The 13,923-nt window shown below is 51.8% G+C and overlaps 1 protein-coding gene across 4 annotated transcripts in view; it reads right to left on the bottom strand.

Annotated features, from left to right (window-relative positions):
- Positions 1-13,923, bottom strand: part of WDR25 (WD repeat domain 25) — a 145,662-nt gene that overhangs the window by 113,916 nt on the left and 17,823 nt on the right. The window contains exon 1 of one of the 4 annotated variants that reach the window (XM_027522005.1): positions 12,243-12,383. The exons of the other annotated variants lie outside the window; for them this stretch is intronic. Coding sequence (XP_027377806.1) covers positions 12,243-12,368 — 126 coding nt within the window. The 5' untranslated portion in view covers positions 12,369-12,383. Of the gene's footprint in view, positions 1-12,242; positions 12,384-13,923 lie in introns of those variants that run through there. 4 annotated transcript variants of the gene reach the window in all.

Below are 13,923 nucleotides of genomic sequence, written 5' to 3'. Positions count from 1 at the left end.
GGGTCCTCAGCCTGCCCTGCTTCTCTCCCACCCCAATCATCTCCCGACCCCCAGGACCAGCCCGAGTGTCCCCTCCACCCCCGTCAGGACTGGCCCTCTTCCTCATTGCTCCAACACCTGGTTTACACCAGCCAAGGGCCCCTCCTATAGCCCACCTGATGAGAACTGTCTGGACACTGGCCAGACACCATGAGCTCTCAGGGGAGGGGTGGGCCACACCTCTGTCCCCACTCCAGTCTCTGGCACCCAGACTCAGTCTAGCAACACTGGCCATCGGGGCCTGTTTGGGCACCAAACTGTGAGACTGTGGTCCCTACTCTTAGTAATTTTATCTTTAGGGGACAGCTGCCTCCAAAACCTCTAGGAAGAACACAGCAGAGCTCCTAGCGTACACGTGGCCTCAAAGGTTTCTCTGATTTGCATGTAATAAGCAGCCACCAGCAGCAGCTGCCCTGGGAATGCACTGGCTTCCAACGAGGGCTCCCTGAAGCAGGAGTCGGGAGCTGAAAGGCAGCCATCTGCCCTGCCCACGCCCACTGCCCAGGAGGCCAGCCTCGCTGCTCTGAGCCAAGCTGACTTTCTAACATCATCTCACCTGACTTAGGAAGATGAATAGGGCTTTGAATTAAAAGCTCTTCCTCACTGCCTCCTGGACCAGGAGAGGTATGTGGGCCTGAGAGTCAACAGGAGGGGAGGGTTATTCATGTCAAAGGAGAACAATTACCCCCCAAAATGTGAACACATCAATAAGAATCTGAAAGCGACTCCTCAGGAATATAGGACACAATGCAAATTAAACGTCTGAGTGCTGTGCATACATCATTGCCTAACCTCTCACACATTCCCTGGTAGTATTAAGATGTTAACTGCAGGCTCAGCCTGGCATCGATCTTTCCCTGAAAGGACTTCTGAAAACTTTGTCGTCTGAGCTTAACTCACTCCGCTCCCAAATGCTGCCACCGTCTTGCTGAGTCCACCCGGCGCACGCCCTGGGGCTCCCCTAACAAGCTGGGCCTGAGGTGCCATCAACATCTCAAGGTTTGGGGAGGAGCAAGCATGTGTGTGATGCCATGCACTGAGCCAGGAACGTGGTGGGGTCTCAGCAAATAGACTTGTCCTCCCACCGGAAGTCAATCTCCCCTTGAGCTCTTGTGGTACGAGATGCAAGCCATGGTCAAGTCCACACCAGCGTGGCCCCCAGTGCCCCAAGACACTTTCTCAGGCAAGCCAGAAACCAGGCCAACGGGAATCAACTTCATGCTTCCCTAGGTCCGTCATCCACTCTATTCCCCGGAAGCTGCCAACCAAGCAAACTGGAATATTGATCGCTGCAATCATCTCGATGCAAGTCTGAGGGCCGAGCACTTTATGTGCGTTTCAATTAGAAGGGGAGGCTGGCCGTTCTAATTCCACTTCATTCCAGCCAGCTTCACTCTGGGCAACAAATAAGCTCCTAAAAAGTTGAGTTAATCAGCAAACTATTAATGGAATCACACCTCCACATTGATTTTACATTATCGTTGCAGAATGGTGCATATTCATTCTCCACCCTGAATTTTAAGCACAGGGAAGGAACCAGGAGTTACCACAGCTGTGCCAAGCTCCGGGCATCACTCATGACTGCCATCACACTGAATGTGCAAAAGTGTGCCGGTGGAGTGACACGGAAGAGAGGCCGATGATCTTCCCGAAGCCCCGGAGAGAGAGAACACAGCTAAGGAACAGCTCGGCCAGCTTCTTCCAGGAGCCCCACTGGTCCCAACAATTCTGAAGCCTTTCTCTCCGATTCACTCGCTCAATATCTGGTCACACGTGCTCTGGTTGGAAAGGCAGCCGGGTCCTTCGAATTCGACTGAGCCCACGTCCGTTTGCTTCTGCAGTCGGGCTGCAGACTGACTGCAGGTGCACCCCAGGATCTAGAAACGAGTGAGGAGTGGCCCCCCCAGCCCACAGCAGTGGACCTGGGACCACAGTGGCCAAGAGGAGGAGACCTGTTCTGTTCTGTACATCCTTTGTCTGCCTTGATTTCTTTTAATTGCCTTTTTTTTTTACCTTACTTAAACTAAAAAAAAAAAATACAAATAAAAAAACAGCTCACCCATTTCTTTTTAATGTTACACCAAACTCATGTATCGGGTTGGCCAAAAAGTTCGTTTGGGTTTTTCCATCCCATCTTACGGAAAACCCAAACAAAACCTTTTGGCCAAATCAACATTTCTACTCTTAAAAATAAGTTTGTTTTTTAATGCAATGAGTGAAAATGGTTTCTTCCTCCTGAGGAGGCTTACAATCAAACAAGGGAGATGAGATCCAATCCACAGGAGACATTTTCATTCACCCCAACAACCATCTTTTGGGTCCTTGTGCTGTGGAGGCCGAGCTTCGTGAGAAAGGTCACAAATGCGGTGACACTCAGCCGTCAGTTCCCTGGAGAGCGAAGGACCCGCTCCACGCTGCTGCCTCGGGTCCAGTCCCCCGGCATTTGCGTGTGGTGGGGGGACGGGGTCAGAAGGTGTTAGCAACTTCCCTGCTTGCTCAGTGGATTCCTCGGGAGGTCATATGGAGAGAAAACCTACTCAGAATCAGGAAAGCGCATTTCAGCAACTCTGCCCACAGGAGCTGGGGTGACACCTATAATCCTCTCGTTTTCTCATTTAGCCGAAGTTAGTCTGCAGATCACACCACCACCCAGCTTAAAAAAGGCCTTGGAGAGCCGTCAAAGCCTCCATTTTCCCAATGCGAAATCAGAGCCAGATCTGGCCTGACGTGCTCAGGGTCCCAGCTGGTACACGCTGGCCCGCACGTGGGCCCCTGGCCCCCCACAGCCGGCTCACAGCACTCCGCGCCCATGGCTCACCTGTCTGTGCCCATCCACAAAGATAACTGCACAGAGAAATGAGTCGCTCGCTCACCCAGATCATGCCTGTAGGATCACAGCATTGTTTTCTTAGGAAAAAAAGTAATAACAAAGAAAAGGTGAGGGGCGGGGGAGTGTCTTAAGTAAAAGCTGTCCTTCCTGACGTGATGGGTGGAAAGCTTTTCAGCGTGAGATGGAATGGTGGATGATTATACCAAGGTAATAATGCCTGTCATCTGTCAGGAGAGCAGATGTCACTACCTTTTGACAGAGGGCACTTGGGAAGAAGAAGTTACAAAGAGAAAGCTTTCCTCCCTTTACTTTCTTGGAGGCAGAATAATAAATCACCTGAATCGTCAAGACCTGTCCAGGGCAGCACACATGTACCAGGCGGAGGTTCCTTAGCCTCATGCCACTGCAGGCGTGCACCGCAGCAGCAGGAAGCACTGGGCTGTTATTTCGTTTCCTTTATTTGGCTGTGCCGGGTCTCAGTTTCGGCACACGGGTTCTTTAGTTGTGGTGATGCGACCTCCTAGTCACGCCATATGGGATCTAATTCCCTGACCAGGGACTGAAGCCCAGCCCTCTGCAGTGGGAGCGTGGAATCTTTCCCACTGGACCACCAGGGAACTCCCATGAATCAGCGGGTTTAAAAGCCTCACACGCTCTAGCACAAGTCCCATCCGACACTTAACTACTCTTTCCCCAGCGCCGACTAATGCCAGTCAGACCCCAGGAAGGTGCACCAAGGAGAGTGAGCTGGAGCCCCTCCCAGGAGTCTGTACTAAGATGACACCCCAAATTCCAGGGGGAAATGGCAGGTGCCTGAATACAGAGGATGCGCTGAGCTGAGAGGGCACAGGGCATCTCAGGAAGGAGAAGAGAGCCCGGAGTTCGAGTTACGAGTGAGTCACTGTCCCCCTGCTCCTTGTCCTCTCCCATACCCTCCAACTCCTCTCTACAAACCCGTTTAGAGTCAGAAACAAAATGAAAAGCTAGAGAAACAAAAAACTTGTAAACTAACAAAAAAAAATATTGTTTTTGGCACAGCATGCGGGCTCTCCCTTCCCCGACCAGGGGTGGAACCCGCACCCCCGCTACAGTGCAAGTGTGTGGAGTCTTGACCACTGAACTGCCAGGGAAGTCCCCACGGTTGTTTGTTTTTAATGGGCCACAAGAGCCTACTGGTAAAGAGCGATGAGGAGGAAGGAACGGTCAATTCTGGCAGAGGGTGAGGGAAGGCCATTCAGCAGAGGGAATTTGGGACAGCCCAGAAGCGCAAGGACCTGCCCCGTGGGGAAGTGGGGGGCACAGGGACGTGGCTTGGGCTATGGGGGTGGTGCAGAGAAGGCAAAGACATTGCAGGAAGGAGAGGGGTCTTGCCCCCATGACACTTAGGGCTCACAGGCAGGACTGGACTGAGACCCCCTGAAGCAACGGGAAAAAGTAATAAGCAAGGAGTGTTTAGTTAAGCAGCACAAGGAGGGGTACTGTTTAACTACCCACCCCGAGGCCACCAAGGAAGCCACGTAGATCCTCGGAGGAGCAGGGGCTGCGTACAGGAGGGAGGGGGACCTCCCCCCCACCCCGGGAACGGGAGCAGCCGCCGACGCGCCCCGGAGGCCCAGAGGAAATATTATTGCAAGACAAAAACTGAATTATGAAATCCGCAAGCAATAATTAGTTTAAATTACTACTTCTATTTGAATAATTAAACACGCTTATTTTCACTCACTGATGTTTTATTCATTACCATACATCTTTCCTGAAAGTTGTTTTTAACGTGAATATTCTTTTATTTGCAAAGATCCCACAGAGATTTACTATGCTAATTTCAAACCTTTCTTCTAAAATAAAAACAACAATAACAAAAACACTCCAGATTATCATCCATTAGCGACTGCTGTGTGGGGTACATTATCAACTTAAGCTACAGCAACTGGCTGCAGGTACTGCGGGCTGCTGTAAAGTTATTCACACTACCAAAGCTCCCTTCCTTTAAAAGTCACTGCTGAAAGGACGATATTTAAATAAGCTCGAAATGACTATGAAAATAAAAAGACCCAAGTGCAGCAAGACCATTTAGGCACCAACGGGAAGCGCCTTTTGCTTTTTATCACACCCTCTATTAATGAAAATGATTTTGCATTTCCACAAATAATGTTTGGATTTTATAAGTCTTATTTTTACACCCTGGAGCTAAGATACCCATAAGCACAGTAATAAAGGCTTAAGGTTTTTATTAAGCAAAGTTACCTTTGGGAATAAGTACTAACTTAAATGTAATCCATGAACTAAGTCTCCCCTGCTGGGCTATTAGCTGGTATTGGCTGGATGGCAAAACTCCAAGTCCAAGCTAATGCCAACAAGCTGGGCCTAAGTCAGACCCTGAACAAACAGAACGGAGCGACAGTGCCATCACTATCAACACCAGCTCCACGGAGTCCTCTGGGCGCTGGGGGGAGACCACGAAGCCTACTCAACGTGCGGGCATGCAGGCCACGCCACAGAACTGCCACCAGCTGGCCCCACTGGACTGCTAAGACAAATACCAGGGCATGTGACTCTGCAGTGAGGCATGTGTGTGTACACGAGCACACACGCACACACACACACGCCACTCCACAGAAGTGACAATAGCCAGACCCACTGGACTGCTATGACAAACAGCAGGGCATGTGACTCTGCAGTAAAGCATGTGCGGGGTGTGTGTGTGCACACGTGCGCACATGCACACATACACATACACACTCTGTTGCTCAAGCACGGGCTTCTCCAGGGGAGCAGCACCTGTCCTGGAACTGGCCAGTCCTCGATGAACATTTGTCAAGTGAAACTGAGTATTAGACTTTTTTTTTTAAGGCCCCAACTACATTTCTCTTTCTCCCAACCTCCTGGAAGAGCAGTCAGCCATCCATGCCAGGAACGCAACTAGTGTGGCGCACCCGCTTCCCAAGCGGAACCTAAAAGTCACCCTGGGAACCTGGCCACCCCCCCCCCCACTACCTCTCTTTCCCCTGTGATTTCCGCCGCCCCCCGCCCCCGCCCCCCCCCCCCCCCGTTAAGTAAATTCAGCCAAGGATTTTTCACACGGGTTGCAACTAGTCTTCTGGAGCCATGGGAAAGTGGATTACTCAAATTTAGAAATTGCCATATCAAAAATGACCATCTACTGAACAGATTTATGAGCCATGGCACTAGCTTGGCCTTTGGAAAATGAAGGGGCTCTGGAGGCCACAGGCCGGGGGCTCAGCTGATTCTAGAACTCAACATTATCTGCGTCATCATCGTTAGAAGCATCCGGACCGCAGAGCAGAGCTTCTGCTGGGGCTCCTGTTTCCGTGGCAACAGTTTCACTGGCCTGTCACAGAAAGGAGGAGAAAACTGGAGGGGGGAGAGGCAGGAGGAAGCGGGGCGGGGTAGAGAGGAGGAAAAGCTAGGAAGAGGGCAGCCGAGGACGGGACGTGGAGGAAGGCAGGGGAAAAGTACAGAAAGAGATGAGAAAGAAAGGAGGGGAGGGGAGGGGCAGGAAGAGGAGACGCGGGACATCGGTCAGGCCAAACCACCCACAGGTGCACTTCTATCTGCATGCAAAGAGCCTCCTGGTTCCACTTGTTAAATGCAACCCATTTCAACTCCCGGTTGCTGCCTCAAGACACACTCAATTATCTGATAAACCCCAGGAAAGCTGTGCCGGAACGTGAATGTGGTGAGAGGTCTGACTCCAGACTCTCAGTAACGTCAACATCCGCCCAGAGGTCTGGCTGGGTTAAATCCAGAAGGGAAAAAAGGGAAGAGAAAAGCAAAGGCCCGGGAGACCTGTTATCACTAACCTGCAACCATTAGGACGCAGCCCCACTGGCGCCTGATAAAGCGAGCGCGTTTGTGGAGCCTCATTAGCAGGCAAACCTGCTGGTCCTGCTCGCGGCTGCACGACGAGACGGGTCTTGAAAACCAAAACGTGTCCAGCCAGAGCCTGGCTGTAGGGCCCTAACATGGGCTGCCAGCCAGGTCTGGAGGTCAGGGGCGGTCCTCAGTACAAGGAGCTCAGAATAAGTGGCCAGGACAAGATTCAGTCCACTCCCTGCCCCCCCCCCCCAAAAAAAACAATAATTAACAAGTAAAAATTACAAGAGCTCTAAATGCAACCTGCGATCCTGGGTTGGATCCTAAAATAGAGAAGGACACTAGGGGGAAAACTGGTGAAATCTGAACAAAGTCTACAGCTTAGCAAATGTAGTTACATTGATGTTAACATGTTGGTCTTGGCAAACGCATCAGGGTTGTATAAGATGCCGGGGAAGCTTGCAGACGGGAACCTCGGAACTCTCTGAATTACGTGCACGACTCTTCTGTAAGTCTAAAATTATTTTTTTTTAAGTTTTAAAAGAACAACAACAAGGGCTGTTTTTAAAGTAAGACTCCTGCTTTTCTAACAGTGATTTATCTTTTTCATATAAAACCAATGCCCTTGATAGGGTTTAACTATCGTAAAGTTTCACTGGAAGGCTGGCTGAAACATTACAGCGAAAGCTGGGCTCCTGCAACAAAAGTGAATCATTAAACTCGGAAAGTGTTAGCACTGCCGCTGTGCTCTGGAACTGGGATGCAGGGAGAGACGGGCCCCGTGCACCGAGGGGCAAGGGCTCTGATCCGCAGAAACGGAGAGGCTTGCAAGAACCTGCCTTTACAGCCTCTTCACACGCCGCGCTCCTGACTTCCTGCCTCCCATGTCTTCTCCAGACAGCCTCGCTCCCCAGCTCTCTGGGTCCAACCCACCAGCCCTGCTGACAGCCCTGCAGTCTGCAGGTTCCTCCATGCTTTCCAGTCTTCACGTGGTCTATTCCCTCTTCCCCAATGCACTTCCACCTCTTTGCTGTGGAACGACTTCTGTGTATCCTCTAAGACCCCACATGACTCTCACAGAAACGGCACCCCCTCCAGGGCTATCCTGTGTGCCCCGGGGGTACCTTCTCCTCCACCCACCAGAGCAGTTATGATGGAATGGAAGTACATGTCCACCTGTATTTTCTTCCCAAAGAGACCGAGCGTCTTTCAAGGAAGGGTGAGATGCTGAATTCAGCCCTGTATCCACGCTCACCTCCAGCACCCAGGTCTTGCAACAGATGCTCAATGAATGAAAGACTTGGGAGTCAAGAATGAGAGCAACTCTTTTAAAAGAGAAAATACCAGTATAAAACCTTCCATCTTCTGTGAAAGGGTCAAAAACATTCTATTTGTGAGACGCAAAAGCAGCAAGCCCTTTTAAGAGAAACAGATTTTGTTACAGAATGACGGGTCCATTTCCACAGACAACATGAGCCCTACGCGAGTATCCTCTTCCAACCGGGAAGCTGAAAAGCTTTTCAAAGGTTTCAGTTTCCTTGACAACAGCATAGCTGGAGACAAGCAGGGAAATAATTAAAAAGTATGTTCTCTTCGCTTCGAACTCCTTGAGTGTTTATAAGCAATAATGAACAGGCCGGGCTCAGTGTCCACAGCGTCAGTACGGACGGAGCCGGGGGCACCCCGTCCTGCCACCCCCTCCGGCGGGGCCTCCTCTGAACCTGGGTGAGGACCTGCCCAGGACCACACTTAGCCCCGGGAATCACAGCCCACACAGGTCAGATCCACAACAACTGTGCTCGCCAAGGGCCAGGTCTCAGGCGACACGCTAAGGCCTTACAACAGTCTGCTGAGTCTTGGCACCACTTGGTAGGAGGGTAACTGAGTTGCAGAAAAGCGAGGGGCAGCCCAGGCGGTCGGCCCAGGGGCCCCGGGAGAGCATGGCAGCTCCTCAGACTGACCCCACATGACTGCCCAGGGCCTCCGCTCTGACCCTCCAATCTTACCGCAGGGCGGCCAAGGCCCTGGGGGAAAACGCCTGCCCTGGCACTGCCAGCGTCCAGCCCACATCCCCAGGCAGGGCCGCTCGCCGTGGCGACAGGCTCAGGCAGCAAGCCTGGGCAGCCCGCGCCCCCGCCCGGCAGCCGCGAGCATATGCAGAGCCTGGCCGGCCCCGCAGCGGCGCTGGGCTCTGAGCTTGATTTATGAGCCTGCTTCTCCTTCCAGGGTGGCTTTTCATGGTCTGTTCTGTCTTAACAGCTTCACCATGTGTGTGTCTTTTATTGTAAGCCTCCTCAAATCTTTTCTGGATTTACGATTTATAAATAAATAACAAATAAACAAATGCACAGGCTGCGAGCATCGGCCCGGACACGTTACCCGAGAGTGGAAACACAAACATCCCGACAGATGGAGAGCAAGCCTCACTCTGACTTAGTTTCCAGCTCCACTCTGGTCTTCGAAGGCTCTTCCCCAGCCCGGCCGCCTCCACCGGAGCGCTTCCTGCTCAGATCAGAGGTGTGGAGGGCATCGAGGTCTGTAGACAAGACCACCCCCGAGAGTCTCCGTGTCCCCAAGATCCAAGGGGCCCACTAGGGTGTGGGACTGAGTAGGTGTTATTCATTCATTCCCAGGTGTTCTTAAAGCACCTACTCTGTGTTCAGCCCTCTTCCTAAAGGGGAGATACAACAAAGGAAGAAAATAAATTCCCTGCCATTACGGAATTTACATCAGTTCAGTTCAGCTGCCCAGTCGTGTCCGACTCTTTGAGACCCCATGAATTGCAGCATGCCAGGCCTCCCTGTCCATCACCAACTCCCGGAGTTCACTCAGACTCACGTCCATTGAGTCAGTGATGCCATCCAGCCATCTCATCCTCTGTCGTCCCCTTCTCCTCCTGCCCCCAATCCCTCCCAGCATCAGAGTCTTTACTCTGATGTCTTCCAATAAGTCTTCCAATAAGTCTTCCAATAAGTCAACTCTTCGCAAGAGGTGGCCAAAGCATTGGAGTTTCAGCTTTAGCATCAGTCCTTCCAAAGAACACCCAGGGCTGATCTCCTTTATGATGGACTGGTTGGATCTCCTTGCAGTCCAAGGGACTCTCAAGAGTCTTCTCCAACACCACAGTTCAAAAGTATCAATTCTTCAGTGCTCAGCCTTCTTCACAGTCCAACTCTCACATCCATACATGACTACTGGAAAAACCATAGCCTTGACTAGATGGACTTTTGTTGGCAAAGTAATGTCTCTGCTTTTTAATATGTTATCTAGGTTGGTCATAACTTTCCTTCCAAGGAGTAAGCGTCTTTTAATTTCATGGCTGCAATCACCATCTGCAGTGATTCTGGAGCCCAGAAAAATAAAGTCTGACACTGTTTCCACTGTTTCCCCATCTAATTCCCATGAAGTGATGAGACCAGATGCCATGATCTTCGTTTTCTGAATGTTGAACTTTAAGCCAACTTTTTCACTCTCCTCTTTCACTTTCATCAAGAGGCTTTTTAGTTGCTCTTCACTTTCTGCCATAAGGGTGGTGTCATCTGCATGTCTGAGGTTATTGATATTTCTCCCGGCAATCTTGATTCCAGCTTGTGCTTCTTCCAGCCCAGCATTTCTCATGATGTACTCTGAAGAGTCTTCTCATTTCACAGAGGAACTAGTTAAGGCTCACAAAGAGAACTTCCTTGGTGGTCCAACGGCTAAGACTCTGTGCTTCCAATGTAGGGGGCACAGGTTCGATCCCATGTCAGGGAAGTTCCACATGCCGCAGGGTATGGCCCAAGAACAAAACAAAACCAAACAAATAAAGGACTCATAAAGATTAAGGGCCTTGCCCCCCCGCCCCACTCTGCCCCCCTACCACCACCCCACCCACACACCCATACACCCACACCCACACAACTACTTTCCGGAGTTCCCAAGCAAGAAGTGGACAGGGAACAACCCCAGAATGCAGAAGCAGAAAGAAGGGAGCTCAAACACCAGCCCTGTGCTGGGGAGCTACACATCTTTCAGCACCCCTCTCTGCTCAGTTTTCTCATCTGTAAAATGCGCATAAAGATGGGGCTAACAACGGTGCCAGCCGACATTAGGGAGCGCCTGCTGTATGCTCTCAAAGAGTTTTCCATGAGTTTTCTTGTTTCATCGTCAGACTGAGATGGATGCTATGATTATCCTGCTTTACTAATGGAGAATCTGGGGTCCCAAGAGTTATATAACTTACCCAAAGCCACACAGAACGCACAGGGGCAGGGTGGACACCCCCCACCCCCACTGCAGTGGGACCTGAGCTTAGCTGATTGCCCTATGACCCAGCTGGGGGTCATTAAGATGCAAAAACCCAGTGTGGGGCAGGCCCAGCCAGCCTCTTGCCACTGACTGTCCAGGCCTAAAGCTCACAAGAGACCCCCTACCCAGCTACCTCCGCTAGGCCCCAACACTGCCCAGACCCGTCCCCCGCCCCACAGACCAGCACAGCACCCAGCACCCCCGTGTCATCCATCCTGAGACCCAGCTCAAGCGTGTCCTTCCCTGAAGCCTGGCTGGTCCTCTGCCCCGACCCCAACAGAGCCACCCCGCTCCCCAACACCGGTGGGCCCTGGGCCCGTCACACCGTCAGTCTGTTTTGACACCTATCCCCCACGAGCCTTCTTGACAACAAGGGTGTCTGGTCCCCTCTGAGCCTGTAGAGAGCCAGCGTTCAATCGATGGCTGGACAGACGCCCAGCAGAAGAATGCAACGGGGGAAGCAGGTCTCCCGATACAGACCCGGAGGGGCCACTCATGCACTCTGACACCCAGGCCCCTTCCGGGGCCCTCACTGCTCACACCCCTGACACAGCCCCAAACAAGGCCTGAGCAAGGCCCCCGGCCACGGAGCAGCGAGTCCAGAAGGCCTGGCTCGCGGGCTGTGCCGCCCCCAGGTCAACACCCCAACTACGAGCGGCCAACGTCACGCTGCTGAGCCGGAAAATAGGCAAGCACGTCCCGGGCGGCCCAGGTGCCCGGAGCAGCCCGCTGCTGTCGGTGGGCGCACGCCGGATTATTTGTTCAGCGAATCAAGGCAACTGGAGGCAAATTGGATTGCAAGCCTCCCGTGCTTAGGAACGCGGCTTAGGAGGCAATTACAGAATAAACCCGGACTTAGAGTTCTTGATAATACCTTCCATTTGTAAGGGTTTAGAGTTTACAAAGTGGTTTCACACGTCTAACCTCATCTGATCCTTACAGCCCGGTGAGGTCATTATTTCCAAGATGAGAACACCGAAGCCCCGACGAGTCCCGGGAGGACACGCAGCTTCGTTCGGAACCGGAACCGGCGCGGGGGCCAGGGGCACCGCAGGTCGGGACCAAGCCAGGGGCTGTGCACCCGCCGTCCAAGAAAGGGGCCTCGGAGCCCCCGGCCCAGCCTGCAGCGACCTCCCTGCCCACTAGCAGTGCGGGCTCCAGCCTGCCCCGAACCCTCCCAATCCTCAGCGCCCCCCTGAGGAAGCCGCTCCCGTGGCGACCCGGCTCCAAGTGCTGGAAGGTTCTTCCTCACCTGTGCTGAATGGCCCCTGCGAGCCCCAGAGCAGACATCTCCTTCCCCTGCCTGCCGAGGCCCCTGCCGGCGCCGGAGGGCAGCCCCGCGCCTCCCGCCCGGCCCCCTCCGCCCGGCTCGGAGCATCAGGACATTTCAGAACACACTCGAAATGAGAGCCAAAGAACAGGATGAGAGATGGGGGAAGAAAACAAACAAGTTTTCTACCCGAAGGTGACAATGAAAATGAGTTTTAATTTGTGTTTTTGTGCCTTTCAAAATAACACTTCAACTAGTTCAGAAAAGAGACCACTTCTGTTTATAAAAGCTCTTGAGTCTTCCCTCTGGTTGCCGGGGCTTGTGTAAATACACTGCGAGCAGGGAGAGAAAAATTGCTACTTGGGAAACTTTTAATGCTAGCGTGTATGCGAATCAGAATCCTAGACTCAGCAGGTTAAAAATGTTCTCAAAGCAATTTTGGTGTTAGTCTAAATAATTATAGATCACATCCACTTAGATAAGGGCCTTTGCCCCCTTGGGGCTCCAAAGGAAAATTCTAGGCATGATAGTTAAGCAAAATAGTTGGTTATTACGCAGGCTTTGCAGTGGCAGTGCAAATTGGTATAATCCTTTTGGAAAGCAATCTGACAGGAGATGTATCTGGACCCATGGAAATGTACAACCCTTTGACCCAGCAGTCCCATTTATGGGAATCAATCCGAAAGAAATAATCCGACAGAAAAGGTTCCATGCATGAAGATAACCACTTCAGCATTAGCTATAATAGCAAAAATTAGCAACCACCTAAGTGTCCGAGGACAGCTAAGTAAATTACAGTTAATCAACTCGATAGAGCATCACCGAACCCGTGGAAATTGACGGCCCTCCAAAGACGCGGAGGCGGCCGGTGGCACTGCGGCGGGAATGACTGGGAGAGAATGTTAAGTGGGGAAGTGGGCTGCACAATGGCGCGCGCGCCCCGTGAAACACACAGGCCCGTGCGGGCCACAAGCTGACAGGAGGGTGTTAAAAGGATAATCATACTCTTAGTCTAGGTTGGCACTGGGAGATTTCCCCCCATCATCCTGTAATGCTGTCGCATCATCTTCGTAAAGGGCAGAACAGAGGGGCAAGGAGGAGGGGGAAGGGGGACCAGGAGAGGTTGGGAGCCTGTAGGATCGCGCGGGGGTCACACGGTTTGGAAAGCCGACCAAGCAGTGTGGAGGCGGTGGCAGAGCCTGGGCTGACCCGCAGGCACACATCCGAGCTGGGAGGCAGCACTGTCTTTAACAACACAGACAGCCCCCCTACCCCCATGAAATTATAGATGTGAGTGAAACCGCGGCTCACAAACTCTTCGGTCCCTTTGACGCTCTCTAAAGTCAGGGAGCTTTGGGGTCGCAGAGAGTCAGACACGACCCAGCGACTAAACTGAACTGAAAGCCAGGGAAGGCTCCAAAGAGCTGCTGTTTACACGCGGTTCACCCCTCCACATTTAGCATATTAAAAATTATAACAAGGACATAGAAAAATACTTATTAATTTATGTAAAAGGAACAATAATAAAGCTGCTACATGTTAACATAGATAACATACTTCTTATGAAAAATAACTGTCTTCCAAGATAAAAAATTAACGAGTGAGCAAGAACTGTTTACATTTTTGCTATCTCGTTAATGGCTGGCTTAATACAAGACAGCTG

This window comes from Bos indicus x Bos taurus, chromosome 21 (genome assembly GCF_003369695.1).
Source record: "Bos indicus x Bos taurus breed Angus x Brahman F1 hybrid chromosome 21, Bos_hybrid_MaternalHap_v2.0, whole genome shotgun sequence".
NCBI lineage: Eukaryota > Metazoa > Chordata > Mammalia > Artiodactyla > Bovidae > Bos > Bos indicus x Bos taurus.
This window is presented reverse-complemented; position numbering and strand designations above follow the sequence as displayed.